This window comes from Centrocercus urophasianus, unplaced genomic scaffold (genome assembly GCF_019232065.1).
Source record: "Centrocercus urophasianus isolate 14NV4802_14NV808 unplaced genomic scaffold, USGS_Curo_1.0 seq_10, whole genome shotgun sequence".
In the NCBI taxonomy this organism is placed as follows: Eukaryota; Metazoa; Chordata; class Aves; order Galliformes; family Phasianidae; genus Centrocercus; species Centrocercus urophasianus.
This window is the reverse complement of record NW_024884142.1, coordinates 59,876,925-59,893,475: the sequence shown is the minus strand read 5'-3', so window position 1 is coordinate 59,893,475 and position 16,551 is coordinate 59,876,925. Positions and strand designations below refer to the sequence as shown.

At 39.3% G+C, this 16,551-nt stretch overlaps 2 protein-coding genes across 2 annotated transcripts in view; one reads left to right on the top strand and one right to left on the bottom strand.

The window, feature by feature from the left end:
* The window catches only part of PACRG (parkin coregulated), a 190,374-nt gene extending 175,343 nt beyond the window's left edge, over positions 1–15,031 (bottom strand). Inside the window, exon 1 of the mRNA XM_042822012.1 lies at positions 14,885–15,031. Coding sequence (XP_042677946.1) covers positions 14,885–15,031 — 147 coding nt within the window. The remainder of the gene's footprint in view (positions 1–14,884) is intronic.
* Positions 15,032–15,565: 534 nt separating this feature from the next.
* The window catches only part of PRKN (parkin RBR E3 ubiquitin protein ligase), a 685,723-nt gene continuing 684,737 nt past the window's right edge, over positions 15,566–16,551 (top strand). Inside the window, exon 1 of the mRNA XM_042820470.1 lies at positions 15,566–15,667. Within this exon, the coding sequence (XP_042676404.1) occupies positions 15,661–15,667 (7 nt within the window). The 5' untranslated portion in view covers positions 15,566–15,660. The remainder of the gene's footprint in view (positions 15,668–16,551) is intronic.

The window sequence follows — 16,551 nt, the reverse complement described above, 5'->3', positions numbered from 1 at the left end:
TGGAGCATCTCCCGTATGAGGAAAGGTGGAATAACCTGGGTCTGTTCAGCCTGGGGAAAAGAAGACTGAGAGGGGGTCTGTTAAATAAATATCTAAAGGGAGGTGGGAGGCAAATGGATGGGGCCAAGGTTTTCTTGGTGGTGTGCAGTGATAGTACATTGAGTAATTGCCTAAAACTTGAACATAGGAAGTTCTGTACTAACAAGCAAAAAACTTATTTACAGTAAGGGTGACAGAGCACTGGAACAGGTTGCCCAGAGGTTTTGGAGTCTTCTTCTATGGTGATATTCCAGACTCATCTGGATGCCTACCTGTGCAACATATTTTAGGGTACCTGCTTTCGCAGGGGGGTTGGACTTGATCTCTTGAGGTTCCTTCCAACCCCCGTGACTCTGAGATTCTGTGATTCTGTGAAAAAACAGCTAAAGAGGACATTAATAAATGCTACATGGGCTGACATAATCCCCTTCTACAATGAAAAATATGAAACTTAAGTAGGATATAAAATTATCTCCCTACGTAGGAACCTATGTTTACATTACAGTACTTTGTTGATATTTGACCAAAGACTATTGCCCCATCACGTTACACACAAAACAAATCTAAAATGCAAAATAATGTTTCACAATTGAATGTCAGGGCAATGTCAGGGCAACTCAAAGAGACTAAATTAGGTCTGAAGCCAAGTTCTATAAACTGTTTTTTGAAGGAATGAGACACTTCAGCAAGTGAAAAAGATGACATCTTGGTACAGAAACCACCTACGGCATGCTGAATACAGAGATGTATGTGATTTTCCATTCTTCTTTGGAAGTCAGCCACTTGAAGGAAAACAATAAAGGAGGGACATGTGTCTACTGTAAATATAGAACATGAAATTCTAAGACTAAAATCTACTTTTAATAAGGCCCCTTTAAATATTATTTTCACCATCTGTATATTTATTTGGTTGTGACTTTGTTCTTTTCTCTTTTCATCCCACAACATATCAAGCTGACAACTTTCACTTCACAGCAGCATTTCCTGCTGAAAAGGATTTTGGAATGGCAAGCAACATGAGTCAGCAACATGTCTGTGCAGCCCAGAAAGCCTACTGTGTGCTGGGCTGCATCAAAAGGAATGTGGTAAGCAGTCAAGGGAGGGGATAAGGATAGTGAAGCACTGAAACAAGTTGCCCAGAGGTGGTGAATACTCTGGGCCTGGACACATTTAAGGTCAGGCTGGATGGGGCTCTGAGCAATCCAACCTACCTGTAGGTGTTTCTGTTCATTGCAGGGAGGTTTGACTAGGTGATCTTTGAAGGTCTCTTCCAATTCAAATCATAGAATCATAGAATCATAGAATCACAAGGTTGGAAACGACCTACAAGATCATCTAGTCCAACCGTCTCCTTATCACCATTGCCACCACTAGCACTAAAATGATTCTGTGATTCTACAGAAATATCTTTGTCCAATAGATCCAAAAGAACACAAGAGTTAAGGCTTCAGAGGAACTACTGACAAAAGGGAATCTACCTCCTATTTAATGGGAAAGGCTTCCGTTAGTCAACTGTTGTGCATTCAGCACCTCTTAAATACGAATTTTAACCTCTGACTTCAAACAGAAAATGTCATATGTTCATCTTAGCCAGAGCTACTTTTAAAAGTGAAACAGAAAAGTTTGTAATATCACAGAAGAACAAGAGCCCATAGCATTCCACTGGCTGGAAGTAGAACAATAGGAGTGCAAGATTGGCCTTATAAAGAACAACTTATAGAATATCAGACTGAAAACAAAATATACCATTTATTGATTAATTAATAGCAGTTCAGAAATTACCTCTGCAAACTTATTTTAATAATATTTCTTAATAAACATTTATTTAAATATATTATTATATATTTATATATAATTATAATATAATATTAAATATTTTTTTAATTATTTGTTATTAAAAAATTGTAGAAAGCAGAAAAAAAATTCAATTCTACCTGGTAGAAGAAGAAAGGAAAAATGATAGTTCAAATCAAAGTAACCCTGTCGAACATAGTAATTTCCGCAACAAAATTTATATCCAAAGGCGTAAATGTTCTACCCTATTAGTAGGCACAATATGGTTCACATTGATTTAAACCTCTGTGATAATAATAACATGTTTCAGATAATGACAGAAGAGTTTGTGAAATCTCATACAAGCAGAAACATATAAATGTCTGATTTCTACTAATACAGCTTTATAATTTATTTGTTTTATTTAAATTTTAAATTGAAGTGCTAAACATTATACAATTTGTGCACAGTACCTGAATATTTCACATTGGATGACCAGAAATCTTCATACAACATCAAATAAAACATTAAAACTTGACTGTCATCCTGAATAATAACATTGTGATAAACAGTACTACTCTAATTTGAATATTATATTGGCAGTACTGTTTGTGTTTTAATATTCACATTTAGTTTAACAAAGCAGAGGCATATGTTTCTATTAAATCATTTTTCTCAGGTTAAAACTAAACACTTGTGAAATGTATTTCATAATGGCCCTTATCTGCATGTCCATACATGCAGATTTTCATTTGTGCTCATCACACCCTATGGTAGAAGTGATTGGATGCTACACTATCGCTGTACAATAGCATATATGCTACTCCAATAATGACCTCTAAGATTGCAATGCTTAAAGGAAACTTATAGGAAAGCTGCTGGAAGACTTTTCAACAAGGCCTATAATAATAGCACTAGGGATAATGGTTTCAAATTGAAAAAGGCCAGATTTATATTAGATATTAGAAATAAATGTTTTGTACCATAAGGATGGTTAAGCAATGGAACAGACTAAAGTGGTTCATAGAATCACAGAATGGCCCAGGTTGAAGGGACCTCAAGGATCATCAAGCTCCAACCCCCTGCCACAAGCAGGGCCACCAACCTCCCCATTTAATACTAGACCAGGCTGCCCAGGGCCCCATCCAACCTGGCCTTGAACACCTCCAGGGACGGGGCATCCACATCCTCTCTGGGCAGCCTGTTCCAGCACCTCAACAGTCTTATAGTCAAGAACTTAAATTGTTGGGTTGTGTATGCCCCATCTATAACACTGATCAAAGACAGGCTGGGTGGGGACTGGGGCATCCTGGTCTAGTACAAGGAGTCACTGCTTCCGGCACAGACGTTGGAACTATATGATCTTGAAGGCCCCTTTCAAATCAAACCATTATATGATTCTATCAAATGTTAAATATGCCCAAAGGCATACTAGAAGGCTATAATGATTTAAGCAGGTTTTAAGTGGAAGCCAGAAGTATGCAAAAATATTATTTTTGCTGATTTTCAAGGTATTGTCTTTCTGAAATGTGTGTCTAACTGTAAAATATTTACAGAGTGAAATTTGACCATTCTGCATTAATTTTATATAGGTATGAACTGCAAATTTCTGATAGTAACCCTAATTAAAGTAGACATAGGCACAATTTAGGGATGTAATGGACTCTCTAACACCCCATTACCTTTCAGTTGTACAATTTTCTAAAAAAACACATCTTCTAACTCAACTAAAATTTATACAATTCTTGCAGAAATCTCTTTCTGAATCTGACAGACAACATTACATGGGAGTTGTCTTAACTGTTCCTTCTGGCATTGAACTATCAACCTAAAATCTGACAAAATAAGTGAAGGATACACAAATTAGAAAGATATCTGATGAATTTGAAAAACAGCACAGAAGATGTAAAAATTCACTTAATACACATACATTTCCAGTGAAAATGATTTTTTCAGTCATACCTTATAAAGCTGTGACACAGAAGTATAGTGAGCTCATTTCTTATGATATTTTTTACAGAAAACAAAAATGTTTAGAGTATTCTAGTAAGTTCTGCATGGAAGCTTTATAAGTACATATTCTAAAAGGTTTCTAGACACACAGAACTACACCCCAGTCACTCCCTGCCCTCCAAGAAAAAAACAAAAAAACAAACAAAAAAAAACAACAAAAAAAACCCACCTGTTGAGCATGATTTTAATTATGAAATTCATTAATATGTAATAAAGGTACATCGGGAGGATAAGTTAAAGAAGTTATTGAAAAAGTGAGTATTCAACATCAGATAACAATGCAGAAAGAGGTCAAAAGACTTGCTTTGTCATCTAAGAATGCCATGTTTTAAGTTTCTCTGAAAAATAAAAGCTTGAAGTACTCCTGGTGCACATTAAAAAGAGCATGGCTAGCAGGATCACTGCTCCGATTCTGGGCTCCTCTGTTCAAAAAAGGGTGGGAATTTCCTGGAAAGAGTCCGGCAGAGAGTGACAAAGATGATGATGGGCCTGGAGCATCTTCCATATGAAGAAAGGCTGAGACACCTGGGACTCTTCAGTCTGGAGACAAGAGGGCTGAGAGGGAATATCATTACTGTTTCTAAATATCTTAAGTGCAGTAGTCAAGTTGATGGGGGCAGACTCTTCAGTAATAAGCTACAATAGAACAAGGGGCAATGTAGAAACTGTAACACAGAAAATTCCGTACTACCACAAGGAAGAACTTCTTTACTGTTAAGAGTGATGAACGCTAGCATAGGTTGCCTGGAGAGGCTTTGTAGTCTCCTTCTCAGGAGATATACAAGACCTGCCTGGATGCCTACCTGTGCAATCTCCTGCAGAGAACTTACTTTAGCAGGAGGTTGGACTCAATGACCTCTAGAGGTCCCTTCCAACCTTTGCAATTGTGTGATGTCGGTCACCTTTTGGCTGCCAATGTCAGTAAAATATGCATGTACCACTTTCTAAGAAGTTTTAGCTAGGAAGACATCTAATAACACTGATGTTGGGTTTAGTCAATAGCAATAGGACAGTAGAAAATGTAGAACATAATTTGTTTTTTTACTACAGTTTTAAAGCCATCATCTTTTTTTAAAATGAATATACAATGATTAGTCTTGAAACAGTTAATTTGAATCATGAAGCATCTCCTCTATTTTTATGCAATTAGACTCACAATGAAAGTAATTCAAATCTTTTGGATTTTTAAAAATATCTCTAAAGCTTATTACAGTAACAGATGCTGTAAAAAATACTTGGGCACTTAGTGACAGGACAAGGGGAAACAGTTTCAAAACTGGAAGAGGGTAGATTTAGACTAGATATAAGGAAGAAATTCTTTACTGTGAGGGTGGTGAGACACTGGAACAGTCTGCACGTGCCCCCTCCCTGGAAGCATTCAGTGACAGGCTGGATGGGGCTTTGAGCAACCTGGTCTAGAGGAACATGTCCTGCATATAGCAGGGGGGTTGGAACTAGACAATCTTAAAGGTCCCTTCCAACCCAAACCATGCTATGATCCTCTGGTTCTATGATATTGTAGAAATAATATTTCGTTCCATAAAACATGGATATTTTCAAGAATACATGGATAAGTCCAAACACTTATGCAGAAGCAGTACTTCATGTAACAGTAATTAGATGCACATAAAGACAAACATTATAATAAAAACATTCATAGGATAATGGAGACATGAAGGAATATCTTACACACACCAAAGAATCAAACAAGAAAATACCGCACCCTCTGATTTTGATTTAAAGCATTTTTGTGTGTGTATGTGTGCAGAATAGAATGTATTGTGTACTGACCACATAAGAACTTCAGTAATGTGCTTCTGACTAATGAAACAGGTATCAAAATATAAGTTTAAACACCTATTCTTCCTCCACATGATTCCTACATGGGAACTCAACAGTATGCCATGCTTGCTTTGAGGTATTAAAGAGTTTTCATTGCACGTTCATATCCATAGTGTATTTCATAATATGATTTAACTTTTAAGTTTTATATTTTGTACAGAACTTTTGTTCATATTATTCTAAACGTGTGATAAAGAATCTTCCATCACAAAAAATCGTTGAACAAGCTAGTGACTGTAGCTATCTAGCTTTCATTTAGGTCACATGATACTATATCCACACCTCTTATCAAACAGAAAAAAAAATGTATTAACTTTTCCTATCAGGATTTTTTTTTTTTTTTTTTACAAAAACATGAATGCAGAGTAAATTCATTTTTTAAAATAATAATTTTGTTTTCAGACAAACAAGCACGTGAACTTATATGCACAGTAACAAATAGCATCACAATTATATGAAGATACATGTCTGTAATATGTGTGTGTACTGCCCGCAGGCAGCTTTTATTATCTAATATTTTGTTATCTAATCAAGGTAACAACCTACTGTTAGGTAAAAAGTCTGACTGAAGTTCTATTGAAGGTCTCTTCTGACTCTAACATTACATCGCTTTATAATGAAATTCTTCTACTCACACCTCTCTGAGACAAAAATTTGCAACTGTAATAGTTATGATATTTGTAAGGTACCCACAGTCAGAGTGTAACCATTAAACAAAAGGCTTCATACAGAAGTCTTCAGCACATTGTGGCCACATGCTGGACTTTTACAACTGTGTACTTAATCTAATTGAAAATGCATTTTATTTCAGAAAATCAGTTATCAGAGTGCAATAACTTTTCTAGGAAAAATGATATAGCTATGCTATCAAAATGAAAAGCTATACCAATCTGTATACATGAATGTCAAATATACCAAAGAATCGACTGCTGCTGGGAGGAACAACTCAGTCTTCCATAACTTACTTATATGACACGGTACAGAAATTTGATCAGCCTACTAATACAGCACTGGTGGTCACTGTGTTTTGGATTTGTAGTAATTGCTATTTCAAAATACTCAAGAAAACTTCACACAAAAGAAAATAAAAGAAAACAAGAAGATATGCCTCCTTCAAAACCCTCTCAGGTTATCTCAGTCAAACATAGACTATGCATATATATAAAGAAGTACTAAAGAGGAAAAACAAGAAAATCTGCATTTTCTTGACAAGGGTTCCACTCCTCAGTATCTAAAACAACATAAAATTTGTTTTCTGCTCATCTCTGGAGAAATCTGCAGAGCAAAGTCATAGCAAAAATACTGTTGTATTAGTGACCATCCAAATCTCCACTTTGGAGATCTTACTTACTTACTGCTCCCACTATTTAGTGTTCTTCCACTATTTTCTCAAGAGTAAATGCCATTGTGGTATTTTTCTGTCTTCTTCACTAAGTTTCCAATGTCATTTAAGATACAACACTGAAAAGAGTAGACTGAGACAAGGGACAGCATCCAGACGTTGACAGCCACAGACACTGCCTGCTGACTCAAATCCCCATAGCATTAGATGCAGCATTACATTGGCAGCAGTACATGCTGCATAGTTAGATCAGATTGTATAAACGCCTGTTGCTGCTATCAAACACTGATGCAGCTTTACAGAGTCCATTCTGCCTATGCACTGCAAGCACTTCCTTTCAATCCATCATTGTTAAATATATCTTTTGCACTGACCTTCCCCAGAAAGAGCTTTCTCTATAGCTTCCCTGTCCCATTCTTATCCTATCCTTGTGCTTTTGTCAGTAGTTCCCTTCCTTCAAGGGGCTTCATACCAGTACAGCTTTTCAAGCATAAATTTCAGATCCTCTCTCCTTGCAAACAACACATCTTGGTCTGCTGACTGTTGTGTTGCACAATCCATAGGCTATTTTTCTATTTTATAATCAACTCAGTATCATTACTGAACGGCATTTCCTTCTGACATGATGTTGTACGGTGCTGCCAAATATTGTGGTCTAATTCAGAAATTATGCACAGATTTTTCATTAGAGGTATTTTTGGCACTCATGACGAAAGAGCATATAAAAATGTAATATGTAACATCAATTCAGGTGGCATTTAATCCAGTCTGAAGACTTCCTGTGTTGAAGTGCTGATTATTTAAGACTCTGCAACAACCTAAATGCAATGGATCTTTGAGGTAGGTGAAAATGAAGACATACATACACCGAATGGTTCTAAAAAAACTTATTTTTATAACTAACTGTGATACACATAATGGCTACATACACATCTAGTTTACCAGCTTAGCATCTTAGCATAAGCCCAATCAAGATCCAGACTACCGATTTCAAACCTGTATCCTATTATATTCACAATGTCATTCCTCTTAGCAAAGCATCAACAACATACAAAGAAATTAAGATTCCCTGAGTAAGAGAAGAGAAACAAGCCTAGGTTGCTTTATGATTGCCCAGAGAATATAGCTGGAGAGAGGATGCAGCTTCTGCTTCTGTATTAAATTCTAAATTTTAAAATGAACAGCGATTCAGTAGAAAGATAGAGACTTAAGATTTCTTACTTGCAGTCTGGCCAAGTTTTCTATTCCCCCAGGTATCCTCTATACAAGGTTTTTGCCCCACAAAACAATTTCAGAAAAGAGGTGGAGGTGCCATTATTCATCCATTTCTACCAATCTTGCTTATAGTGTAGGATTAAGACATCCTGCTTAGGCAGGAGTTTCACTTCCTTCAACAAAGCAGTCTTCTACACACAAGGAATTGGTCTCACTATCTTTTCATTCATATAGGATTTTGCCTTTTTAAAAAAAGATTTTAAATTATCAGTTTTCTAAAAGAAAGGGTACATCTGTATGTTCTATGGGAACTTCTGGAGTGTGGGTCTGAAAGGTGCATAGCAGATGCTTTCTGAGGGGTGTCCCTCATTGCTGAGTTAGAAAGTAGTGTCTCCTATTTCATTCTGTTTGCCTACAATGTCAGAAGCAGATGTTGGGGGGATGGCAGTAGAGTGCGAATATTCTCATCAATATTCTGTCACACTCTGTTGGTGTGTGACAGATGGCAGCAGAGGGGCAGTCAGATAAAATGGCATCTAATGAGGAAGTGCAGATAAAGCAAAGATGTGTCAGTGAATTCCTTCACGTGGAGAAAATTGTACCCACTGACATCCATTGATGTTTGCTGAACGTTGATGGAGACCAGACTGGCTACGAGCCCAGCGAGGAGCTGGGCGGTGCATTTCAGCATGCAAGCTGGTGTAAATTCACTCTGCTAATGGTGGTGACTATGTTGAAAAAGAGTGTTTTGCAGTTGAGAATTTTCTCTATCAAATATTGTTATTGTGCTCCTCGTCTTTCTTGTAGTTTCCGTGGAAATAAATAAGAGGCATTACCATCAGAGTGAACTTCACAAATTTAGAAAATACTGACTTTGGATAATTGCCCAGGACTCAACATGGTGACTGCTTAGAAACTTTTCTGTGATTGTTGCATATTTTCTAAATTTTTTTTCTGATACTTGGAGTCAAGCACCTGAAAAACGGGTGTTTACCAAGACTAAGACACCCACATACTCAAATCTCGGCAGGATTTTGACTTGTATGCAAACTGTAATATTGCAAGAGTTTTTCCATCATATACTTTCAAGAATTTTAAGTGACATTTACTCTTCCATATTAGTTTAGATTACAAAGTTTAAAACACTCTAATTTCAGGGCGAGAATTGAAAGAATTTGACAACTGTCTTTGTAATTGTCTCCAGTTAGAATATTTTATTCATTAGTTCATAAAAATCTGATTAGCAGAAGATTCTTGAAACATCATTGTCATTGTGTTTTAAAATCAATTTACATTTACCTCCTCTAGCTATGAAATTTAAAACTGTGCAAGGTCTTTTTATATGTAAAATATTATGAGTCAGAGGAAGCGACTTAAGAAATGTCAATCAAAAATATGGAAGGGATTCTAACTCAATCTGTTTATTATCTACTTTAAGTCAGATGACTGAATTATAAAAAAAAGATCTACCGGAGATTTAAGTGTGTAAGAGATCTTCGTAAATGAAACAGTATGACTTCTTCGTATGCTTGAGGATATTAAACAAATCTTATCATCTTATCACTGTAGATAAAAAAAATATCAACCTTTCCTCACATTTGCAAAAAATTAAGGGCTGATTTTAAAGTCTTGAAGTATGAAATCCCAAAAGCAGTGTGATTAAGTCACATAAATTACAGCTGGAAAACATAATACAAAATAAAGGTTCTCAGAAGGTATTATGACCTTAAGCATTAAGTGTTTTTCATGTGCTCTGCTTTTACGTTATGCTATCATGGTCACTACACTACATTAAAGTGCTCATTATGGTAAAAGAAATAGGATCGGAAAGCAACACAGTTATTTTCCCTTTCTGAAGGGATATAAAAACACTGTGTTGAAGCCTTTCATGTTGGGATCTAATACAACCTAATGCAACTGAATCATTGATTCAGTTGCATAGCTATGAGTAATGTTACAGAGGAGGCAGGAATGCAGCAGAAGCAGGAAAGGGTGTAGCAGACTCAGATTTGTTACTTTACACCATTATGAGCTGTAAATTAAGTCTGCACTACAAAAAAAAAAAAAAAAAAAAAAAAAAAAAATTGTTGCTTTTAATCTAAGTTTAACTACACCCTAGCCTAGTACACTGCACGGCCATACGTGTTTATATTGCATAAAGGAAGAACAGATGACCAGGGATGAAAAATCACAACTTTCAAAAGTAGTGCAAGTTTATGCTGCTTTAGTTGTTTTGTGAAATTACTCTGCTAAAACTTGGTTTCACAACTGTTTTTAAGTGAATTAAGATTGAGATGTTTCAGATAAGGGTTAATGCTTATGCTTACAACACATTCCTGTGTCCCCTCCTTCTTGCAGTATTAATTTACCAGCTGTTAAGAGTCAATCCAGCCTCCTGTGTAGTTGTAAGAAACACCAACGCAAACAGAAAAGGAGTGACAGAAGCGTGCTTTCAGGACAGGTAGGAGGGCAGGAACGAGGAGCCTTGTGGCAGTAAGGATCGTTGTTTGCCTCAGCCCTGAAGACCACACATCTACACTTAGCTTAAACAAGACGGAGTACTGTTCAGCAGAATCAGTTCCCTGATCTTGTACAAATGTCCGAGTTGCTCTACTGTACAAATGTAGGCATAATATGTGACAGTAGTAATAAGCAGCCTGAAACATGAAGAAGATAGGACTGCCTCCCAGGGTAATAAGAGTTTAAATTCCATTACGGTTCACTAAAATAGATTGCACAAAACTGCTGAACTGGAGCAGTTCGCCAAAAACATACAGACTACTGTCCAGTACACGTCTAACAAAATATGCCTTTAGGCTGACATTGCATGCTCCGAAACTTACTATCTTTTTAATAAATTAACTACTATAGTAGAAATGTAAACTTTCTTCCTGCAAATAGTGATTTTCTATAGTCATAAAATCAGATTAGACACTGTTACTGCTATAACTTACAATAAGTAGTTTTGGTTACACAGAGTGGGTGAATATGAAAAAAATACATAATCAGAAGCTTCAGAATTTAAATGAAATCATATTATCTCTGTGGTTAAAAAGAAATTCTTGCTCTGAATTATTATCAAAGGGTGAGAAAGTCCTGTACACACAGTGTTGATAATTGTTTGAAAGAGTTTAAATTTCAAAGACTGAGGGTTCATTCCAATACGGGCTCCTAAAGGAGAAACAGAGGAATGAAAATCCAGGATTGGAATCTAAATAACTTTTTTTTTTTTTACTTATAAACAATCACATTCTTTTTGGAGATGGGAGCTGTGTTTCTGCGCATAGCAGAGACTCCAGTGTTGAATAGCTATGCTTTGTATTTTTTGTAATACATGAATTTTAGTACCACCTCCCTTCTAAGTACATTTAGTAAACATCCTCACTTTAAACACAGGATAGATGTCATCCCTTATTAACAGCAGGTACTGACTGCCTTCATGGAACACACAGATGGGTGCACTAGTGATGTTTTCTATGTAAAACCTATTGGTTTTCACACACAGCTAGGAAGGAGAATTCAGTATTCTAGTCAAAGGAGATAAGAATGATAGTTTGCAGATGGACACTCCAACATAATTCCCACTAGTGTCACTAAAGGAGGACTGGTAGAGAAAGGATAACTGTCTTTTCTGATTAAGCTGGCATTTCAGTGTAAAGAATTCAAGGTTCTTTAGAAACAGCAAAATCAAGAGCATTATTTCATAGCTTTATTGGCTGAGCATTCATGAAGAGATGCCTTACGTTCCAATTCTACTAAAAAATATCTGATCCATTATAGTTAATGATGAACACTAAATACACCCTCTCCTTGCAAGCATTTTACCACTAGTTTATAGAAGAAAAGTGGGCATTAATACTTTATGTCCTCAAGTATGTACAGTTACAGAAAATAGAAAAAATAGACAATTGTCTGCAGAGGATCAGAAGCGAATAAAGGTATTTTCCTGCTGTCCATGTTCATGTAGAGAGATTATTATACTTGATACCTTGCATATAAGTTTTTAATTTTAATCTTAACTTTACTCATGCCGTACAGGTGAACTGTGAGCACACAGTGTGGCACTCCTGACTCTACTTGGAAGACAGAACAATTAAAATGTAAATGTCATAGTATCTAGCTTGTTAGCATAGAAGGCCTTTATTGAATTTTGCTCCTAAATTCAACCACTATATAAATTTCTTATTTTAGAAGGAAAAAAATAACATACAACACATTTTTCAATTCTGAAACAATTTTCTTGGTGAATATTTATTAAGTTAATATTTATTTCAATTAGTAAATCTAAGATGTAATATGCTAGAGATTAGAAAAGTCCTGAATATTCTACGAAAGTCACCTGATGCCTACATTTCTGTACTTATCACAAGCTATGAAAACAGACTTCAGAAAAGTCTATCCAGCAACTTCCATGAAAAAATGGCTTAGTAAGACATTCCCAGCATAACAAACTTCAAACAACTCTGGAACCTTTATGACTATATTCACAGTCATAGGTAATATTACATAATGGTAATTCACTAACCTACGCCCTTTCCAGTGCATGTTTGCACCAGAGGTTATTAATCTGTACCTCACAGTCTGACCTGGAGATGCTGAACAAGTCACTGATGACACCATGCCCTGTCATGCTGTTAAAAAGAATTGCCATGCTTTAACTATATTAGCTTGCTGTGCTTTTAACTCACCAATCAACTCCTAAGCCTTCCATGACATCTTCATCTATGATGTCAACCTCTGACAAGTGAGTACTTAATAAATCTTAAGCTCTGTTGTTGGAAAAGAGAAAAGAAACTCTCCTTTCTACAGAGGCTGAGTGGCAGTGAGATAATCCTTACTCTATTCTGACATTTCGCACATTGACCCCGGGGAAATAATTCCTGTCTGCCTGTCCTCACTCAGAACTTTTGGAAAAAAACAGCCTTGGACTTCATCAAACAGTCTCAATGCTTCCTAGGGAGCCAGGGAGTTAGGAAAAGAACCTGTGGAATGGGTCAGAACTCAGTTAAATCTGTCTCCAACAGTACCACAGCGGCACACAGGCAGGGCAGCAACATGACAGCTTCCCAGATAGACCAGAGAACCACTACTGTTGGAGATCTCCACAGCGTAGAGAGGGGTACTCATGTGCTAGCAACAGGCCCAGTTCCAAAGGGAAGGTGTATTAGGTGATGTGCAGAGGCCCATGCAAGCAACATGAAACACAATCCAAAGGCAGTAGGTTTGCCTGTTTGCTATTGCTCAGTGATAGCAACACATGATTTAATATTCTGATGTTTAGAAAGTTAGAACTTGTGACCATAAAAGTTAAAACTGTATACATTCTAAGAAAACTTGAATTCCGATTAAAGTGATAGCTAGTTATGCTCCTAAGTAAAGACTCTTTTTAAAAACAAAATACATATATTTCTCAAGCCCTGTTGAAACCACAGACTAGACTAAATCAAGTATCTCTTACATGTCAAGATATAAACAAACACATATAAGTACTAATGACTTGAATTTTGTACAGAGAAGAGGAAAAGTCCTCAAAAATTAATCCCTAAGCTCAGTCTATTCCATATCTACAGAATGAAATTCAAACTAAATAACCTATAAAACATTCCTTGGATTTTTTTAGTCCTGCGTTCTTCCCACTAAGGTGAAACAAGTTTTCATTTTACTAATATGAAGGAGGTTGTTTATGTACAGAACTTCTGTTCCATTTAAACTTCAAATGGAACAGAATATGCATTTTTTTTACTTTTCTTAAGAGGGTGTTCTTACAGATAACGAATCAGTAGACCTCAAAAAGAAGAATGCTATAGCAAAACAAGGGAAATTATGTCTCACAGAAGAAATCAGAATGATATACATAATAACGATAATGGCTTAAAAAAAAAGTAAAAGAGAAAAAACGTAAGTTAGTTAAAACATTGAATTGTGTCTAAATAAAGGGAAATCCAGACCCAATTCAGGAGTTTCGTATCAGTTTCTTCACTCACATGGAGACCATTTGCATTCTGCACTAGTTGAAGCTTTTATATTTGTTCCTTAAGTATGTTAAATGTAGACAAATAGCATAAAGAAATTTGAATGGCCTTGATCCCATTATTTTCACTCATTTACCTCTAATTTCATTAGAAAGTGGGTTATTAATGACGATGAAGTTTGCGGGTTCCATTCCTCTTAGCCTAAGAAATATCAGATGGAGAATTAGTTCCTCCACAGGCTAGCATTCTAATTCTGTGCAAATTAGTTTAGTTTAGTTTAAAATAGTTTAAAAATCACTATATTTTCCAGACCTTTGCCATCCTCTGTGACACGCGCATCAAACATATCCCACGCTGTGTCACTACGTGCAAGCAACTTACACTTAAAGTGCTGCTGTATCCTCTGGCAGCATTGTGCACAGCGCGAGGCGGGGAGCCCCGCACACGGCTCTGCGGGCTGACTGCTAACGCAGGGCCCGCACCGCGCAACGCAGGACCTCGCAGAAAGAAAGGCGCCTGCATTCCCACAGGCACGGGCTGTTACCTGGTGAGAACGTGAAACCTGCAAGCAGCCGTAGCAACCAGCAAACTCCAGATGCAGTTCCAGCACCCGCACCCCTGCCTGCCAGGCATCGCTCCCCCGCCCAGAGGACACGTTTGAGGACCGCTACGTTAGTCGCAAACGTACCACAGTGTTTTTCATCATGGCTTTGACAGTGAAGCCGTCAGAGACCTGCTGCTTGTTTTTCTTCACGTGTCCCAGCGGCTCCTGCTTCTGGGGCCGCCTGTTCCCCGAGGGCTTGGCGGGGCCGCAGCCCGCTTCCTCCACTACCATCTCCCCGCAGCGGGCGGGAACCGGCACGCGGACTGCAAAAGCACAAACAACAACGGCCGGGACCAGTCAGCTACCAGAGCACCGAGCCGTCCCGCAGCCAGCGGCACCGCCGCGTTCGCGCTCTTCCCGCTCCTTCGAGCCACCGCCCTCGCCCCCCGGCTCGTCCCACCGTCCCCGCAGTCCCCATTTCTCCGCCGGTCGCCCCGGGCGCTCCCCCTCACCCCTGTGCCACCGGCCGGGCCGCGCGCCCGTCGCTAAGCAACGCGTCAACAACCGCCGCTCTGCCGGGCGGGGAGGAACCCCAAAGGCAGCGAAACGAACGGCGCGCGGGAAACCGGCGGGACACAGCAGTTAGCAGAAATCAGTTACACGTGATCGTGCTCGTGCTCGCGAGCGTGTGCGTGTGTCTGTGCGTGTGTCCACGCGGGGAAAGCCGGCAGGCACGTGAGGCGATGTGAAAACCCGAGAACTACGTTACCCAGAGGGCCCCGCGGCGCACGCGCAGTTCGCTGCCGGCTGCACTTCCTCCCCCGACCGCTCGCGTCGGATGGCTGCTCGGGTTCGGACGGCTAGAACAGCGGACTTAGGAGCGTGCGCGCGCCCCCTCCTCTCCTCCTCTCTCGGCCGCCATGATAGGTGAGTGAGCGCGCTCCCCTCCCCAGAGCCCGGATGCTGATCCGCCCTTTCCTGCCCGTATCGCTGCTGCTGCGGCAGCCGTGTCGGCTCCACGGGGGTGACGTGGGTTGGCTTCTTACAGACGAGTCCGCTTTGGTGGGTGGGTGCCCGCTGTCAGCGGTGTGGGAGCGGTCAGGGCACGGGGTCACGGCGTCACGGCGCGGGCAGGCAGGCAGGCAGCGCTGCCCTCGTCCAGCCCTCTGCTGAGGCGAGCCCAGTGACAGCGCGTACAGGGCCTGCAGACAGAGTCGTTTTAAATTGTTACTTCTCTCCGCTATATATGATTCACGAACCTGCCTGGCCGTGACGCGTTTTTGGCCTGACATGGTGCTTGCTGGCAGCGATGTGCAAAAGAAGCGAGTTAGTCCTCGTGCAGGCTGGGTGCTCGGCCGTTTGGTCCTTAAGGGGCTCTGCAGCTGCCTGCTGCTGCTGCTGCACTTGGCGCTGCCGCGGATCTGTCCGCGTCCGGCCGCGCGGTGCCTTGCTGCGGTCCGCTTCCTCAGGCGCCTCAGCCTCGCTGTTCGCCCTTCTTGTCTGCAAAGAATGACGTGACGACATGCTTTGCTTAAGGATAGCGCAGGAGATCACGTAGTCCACGGTATCAGTGTTAATGTTATCTCTGCTGATTTGTTGCCTTGGTATAGTATATAAAATCTGTGCTTACGGAACTGCAGAATTTGATTTTTCAGAACTTTGAGGTAACCGTTGTGGTTACGAAGTTCACGCCTTCAGCTTCACAGCGAAAGGTTGCTGTTTGTTTAGTGTATATACAGGCACTCTTTACGTGTCTGAGGAGTTGTTACTTTTGCTGTGGCAGACAAATGTTTCTGACTATTGGTCGTGAA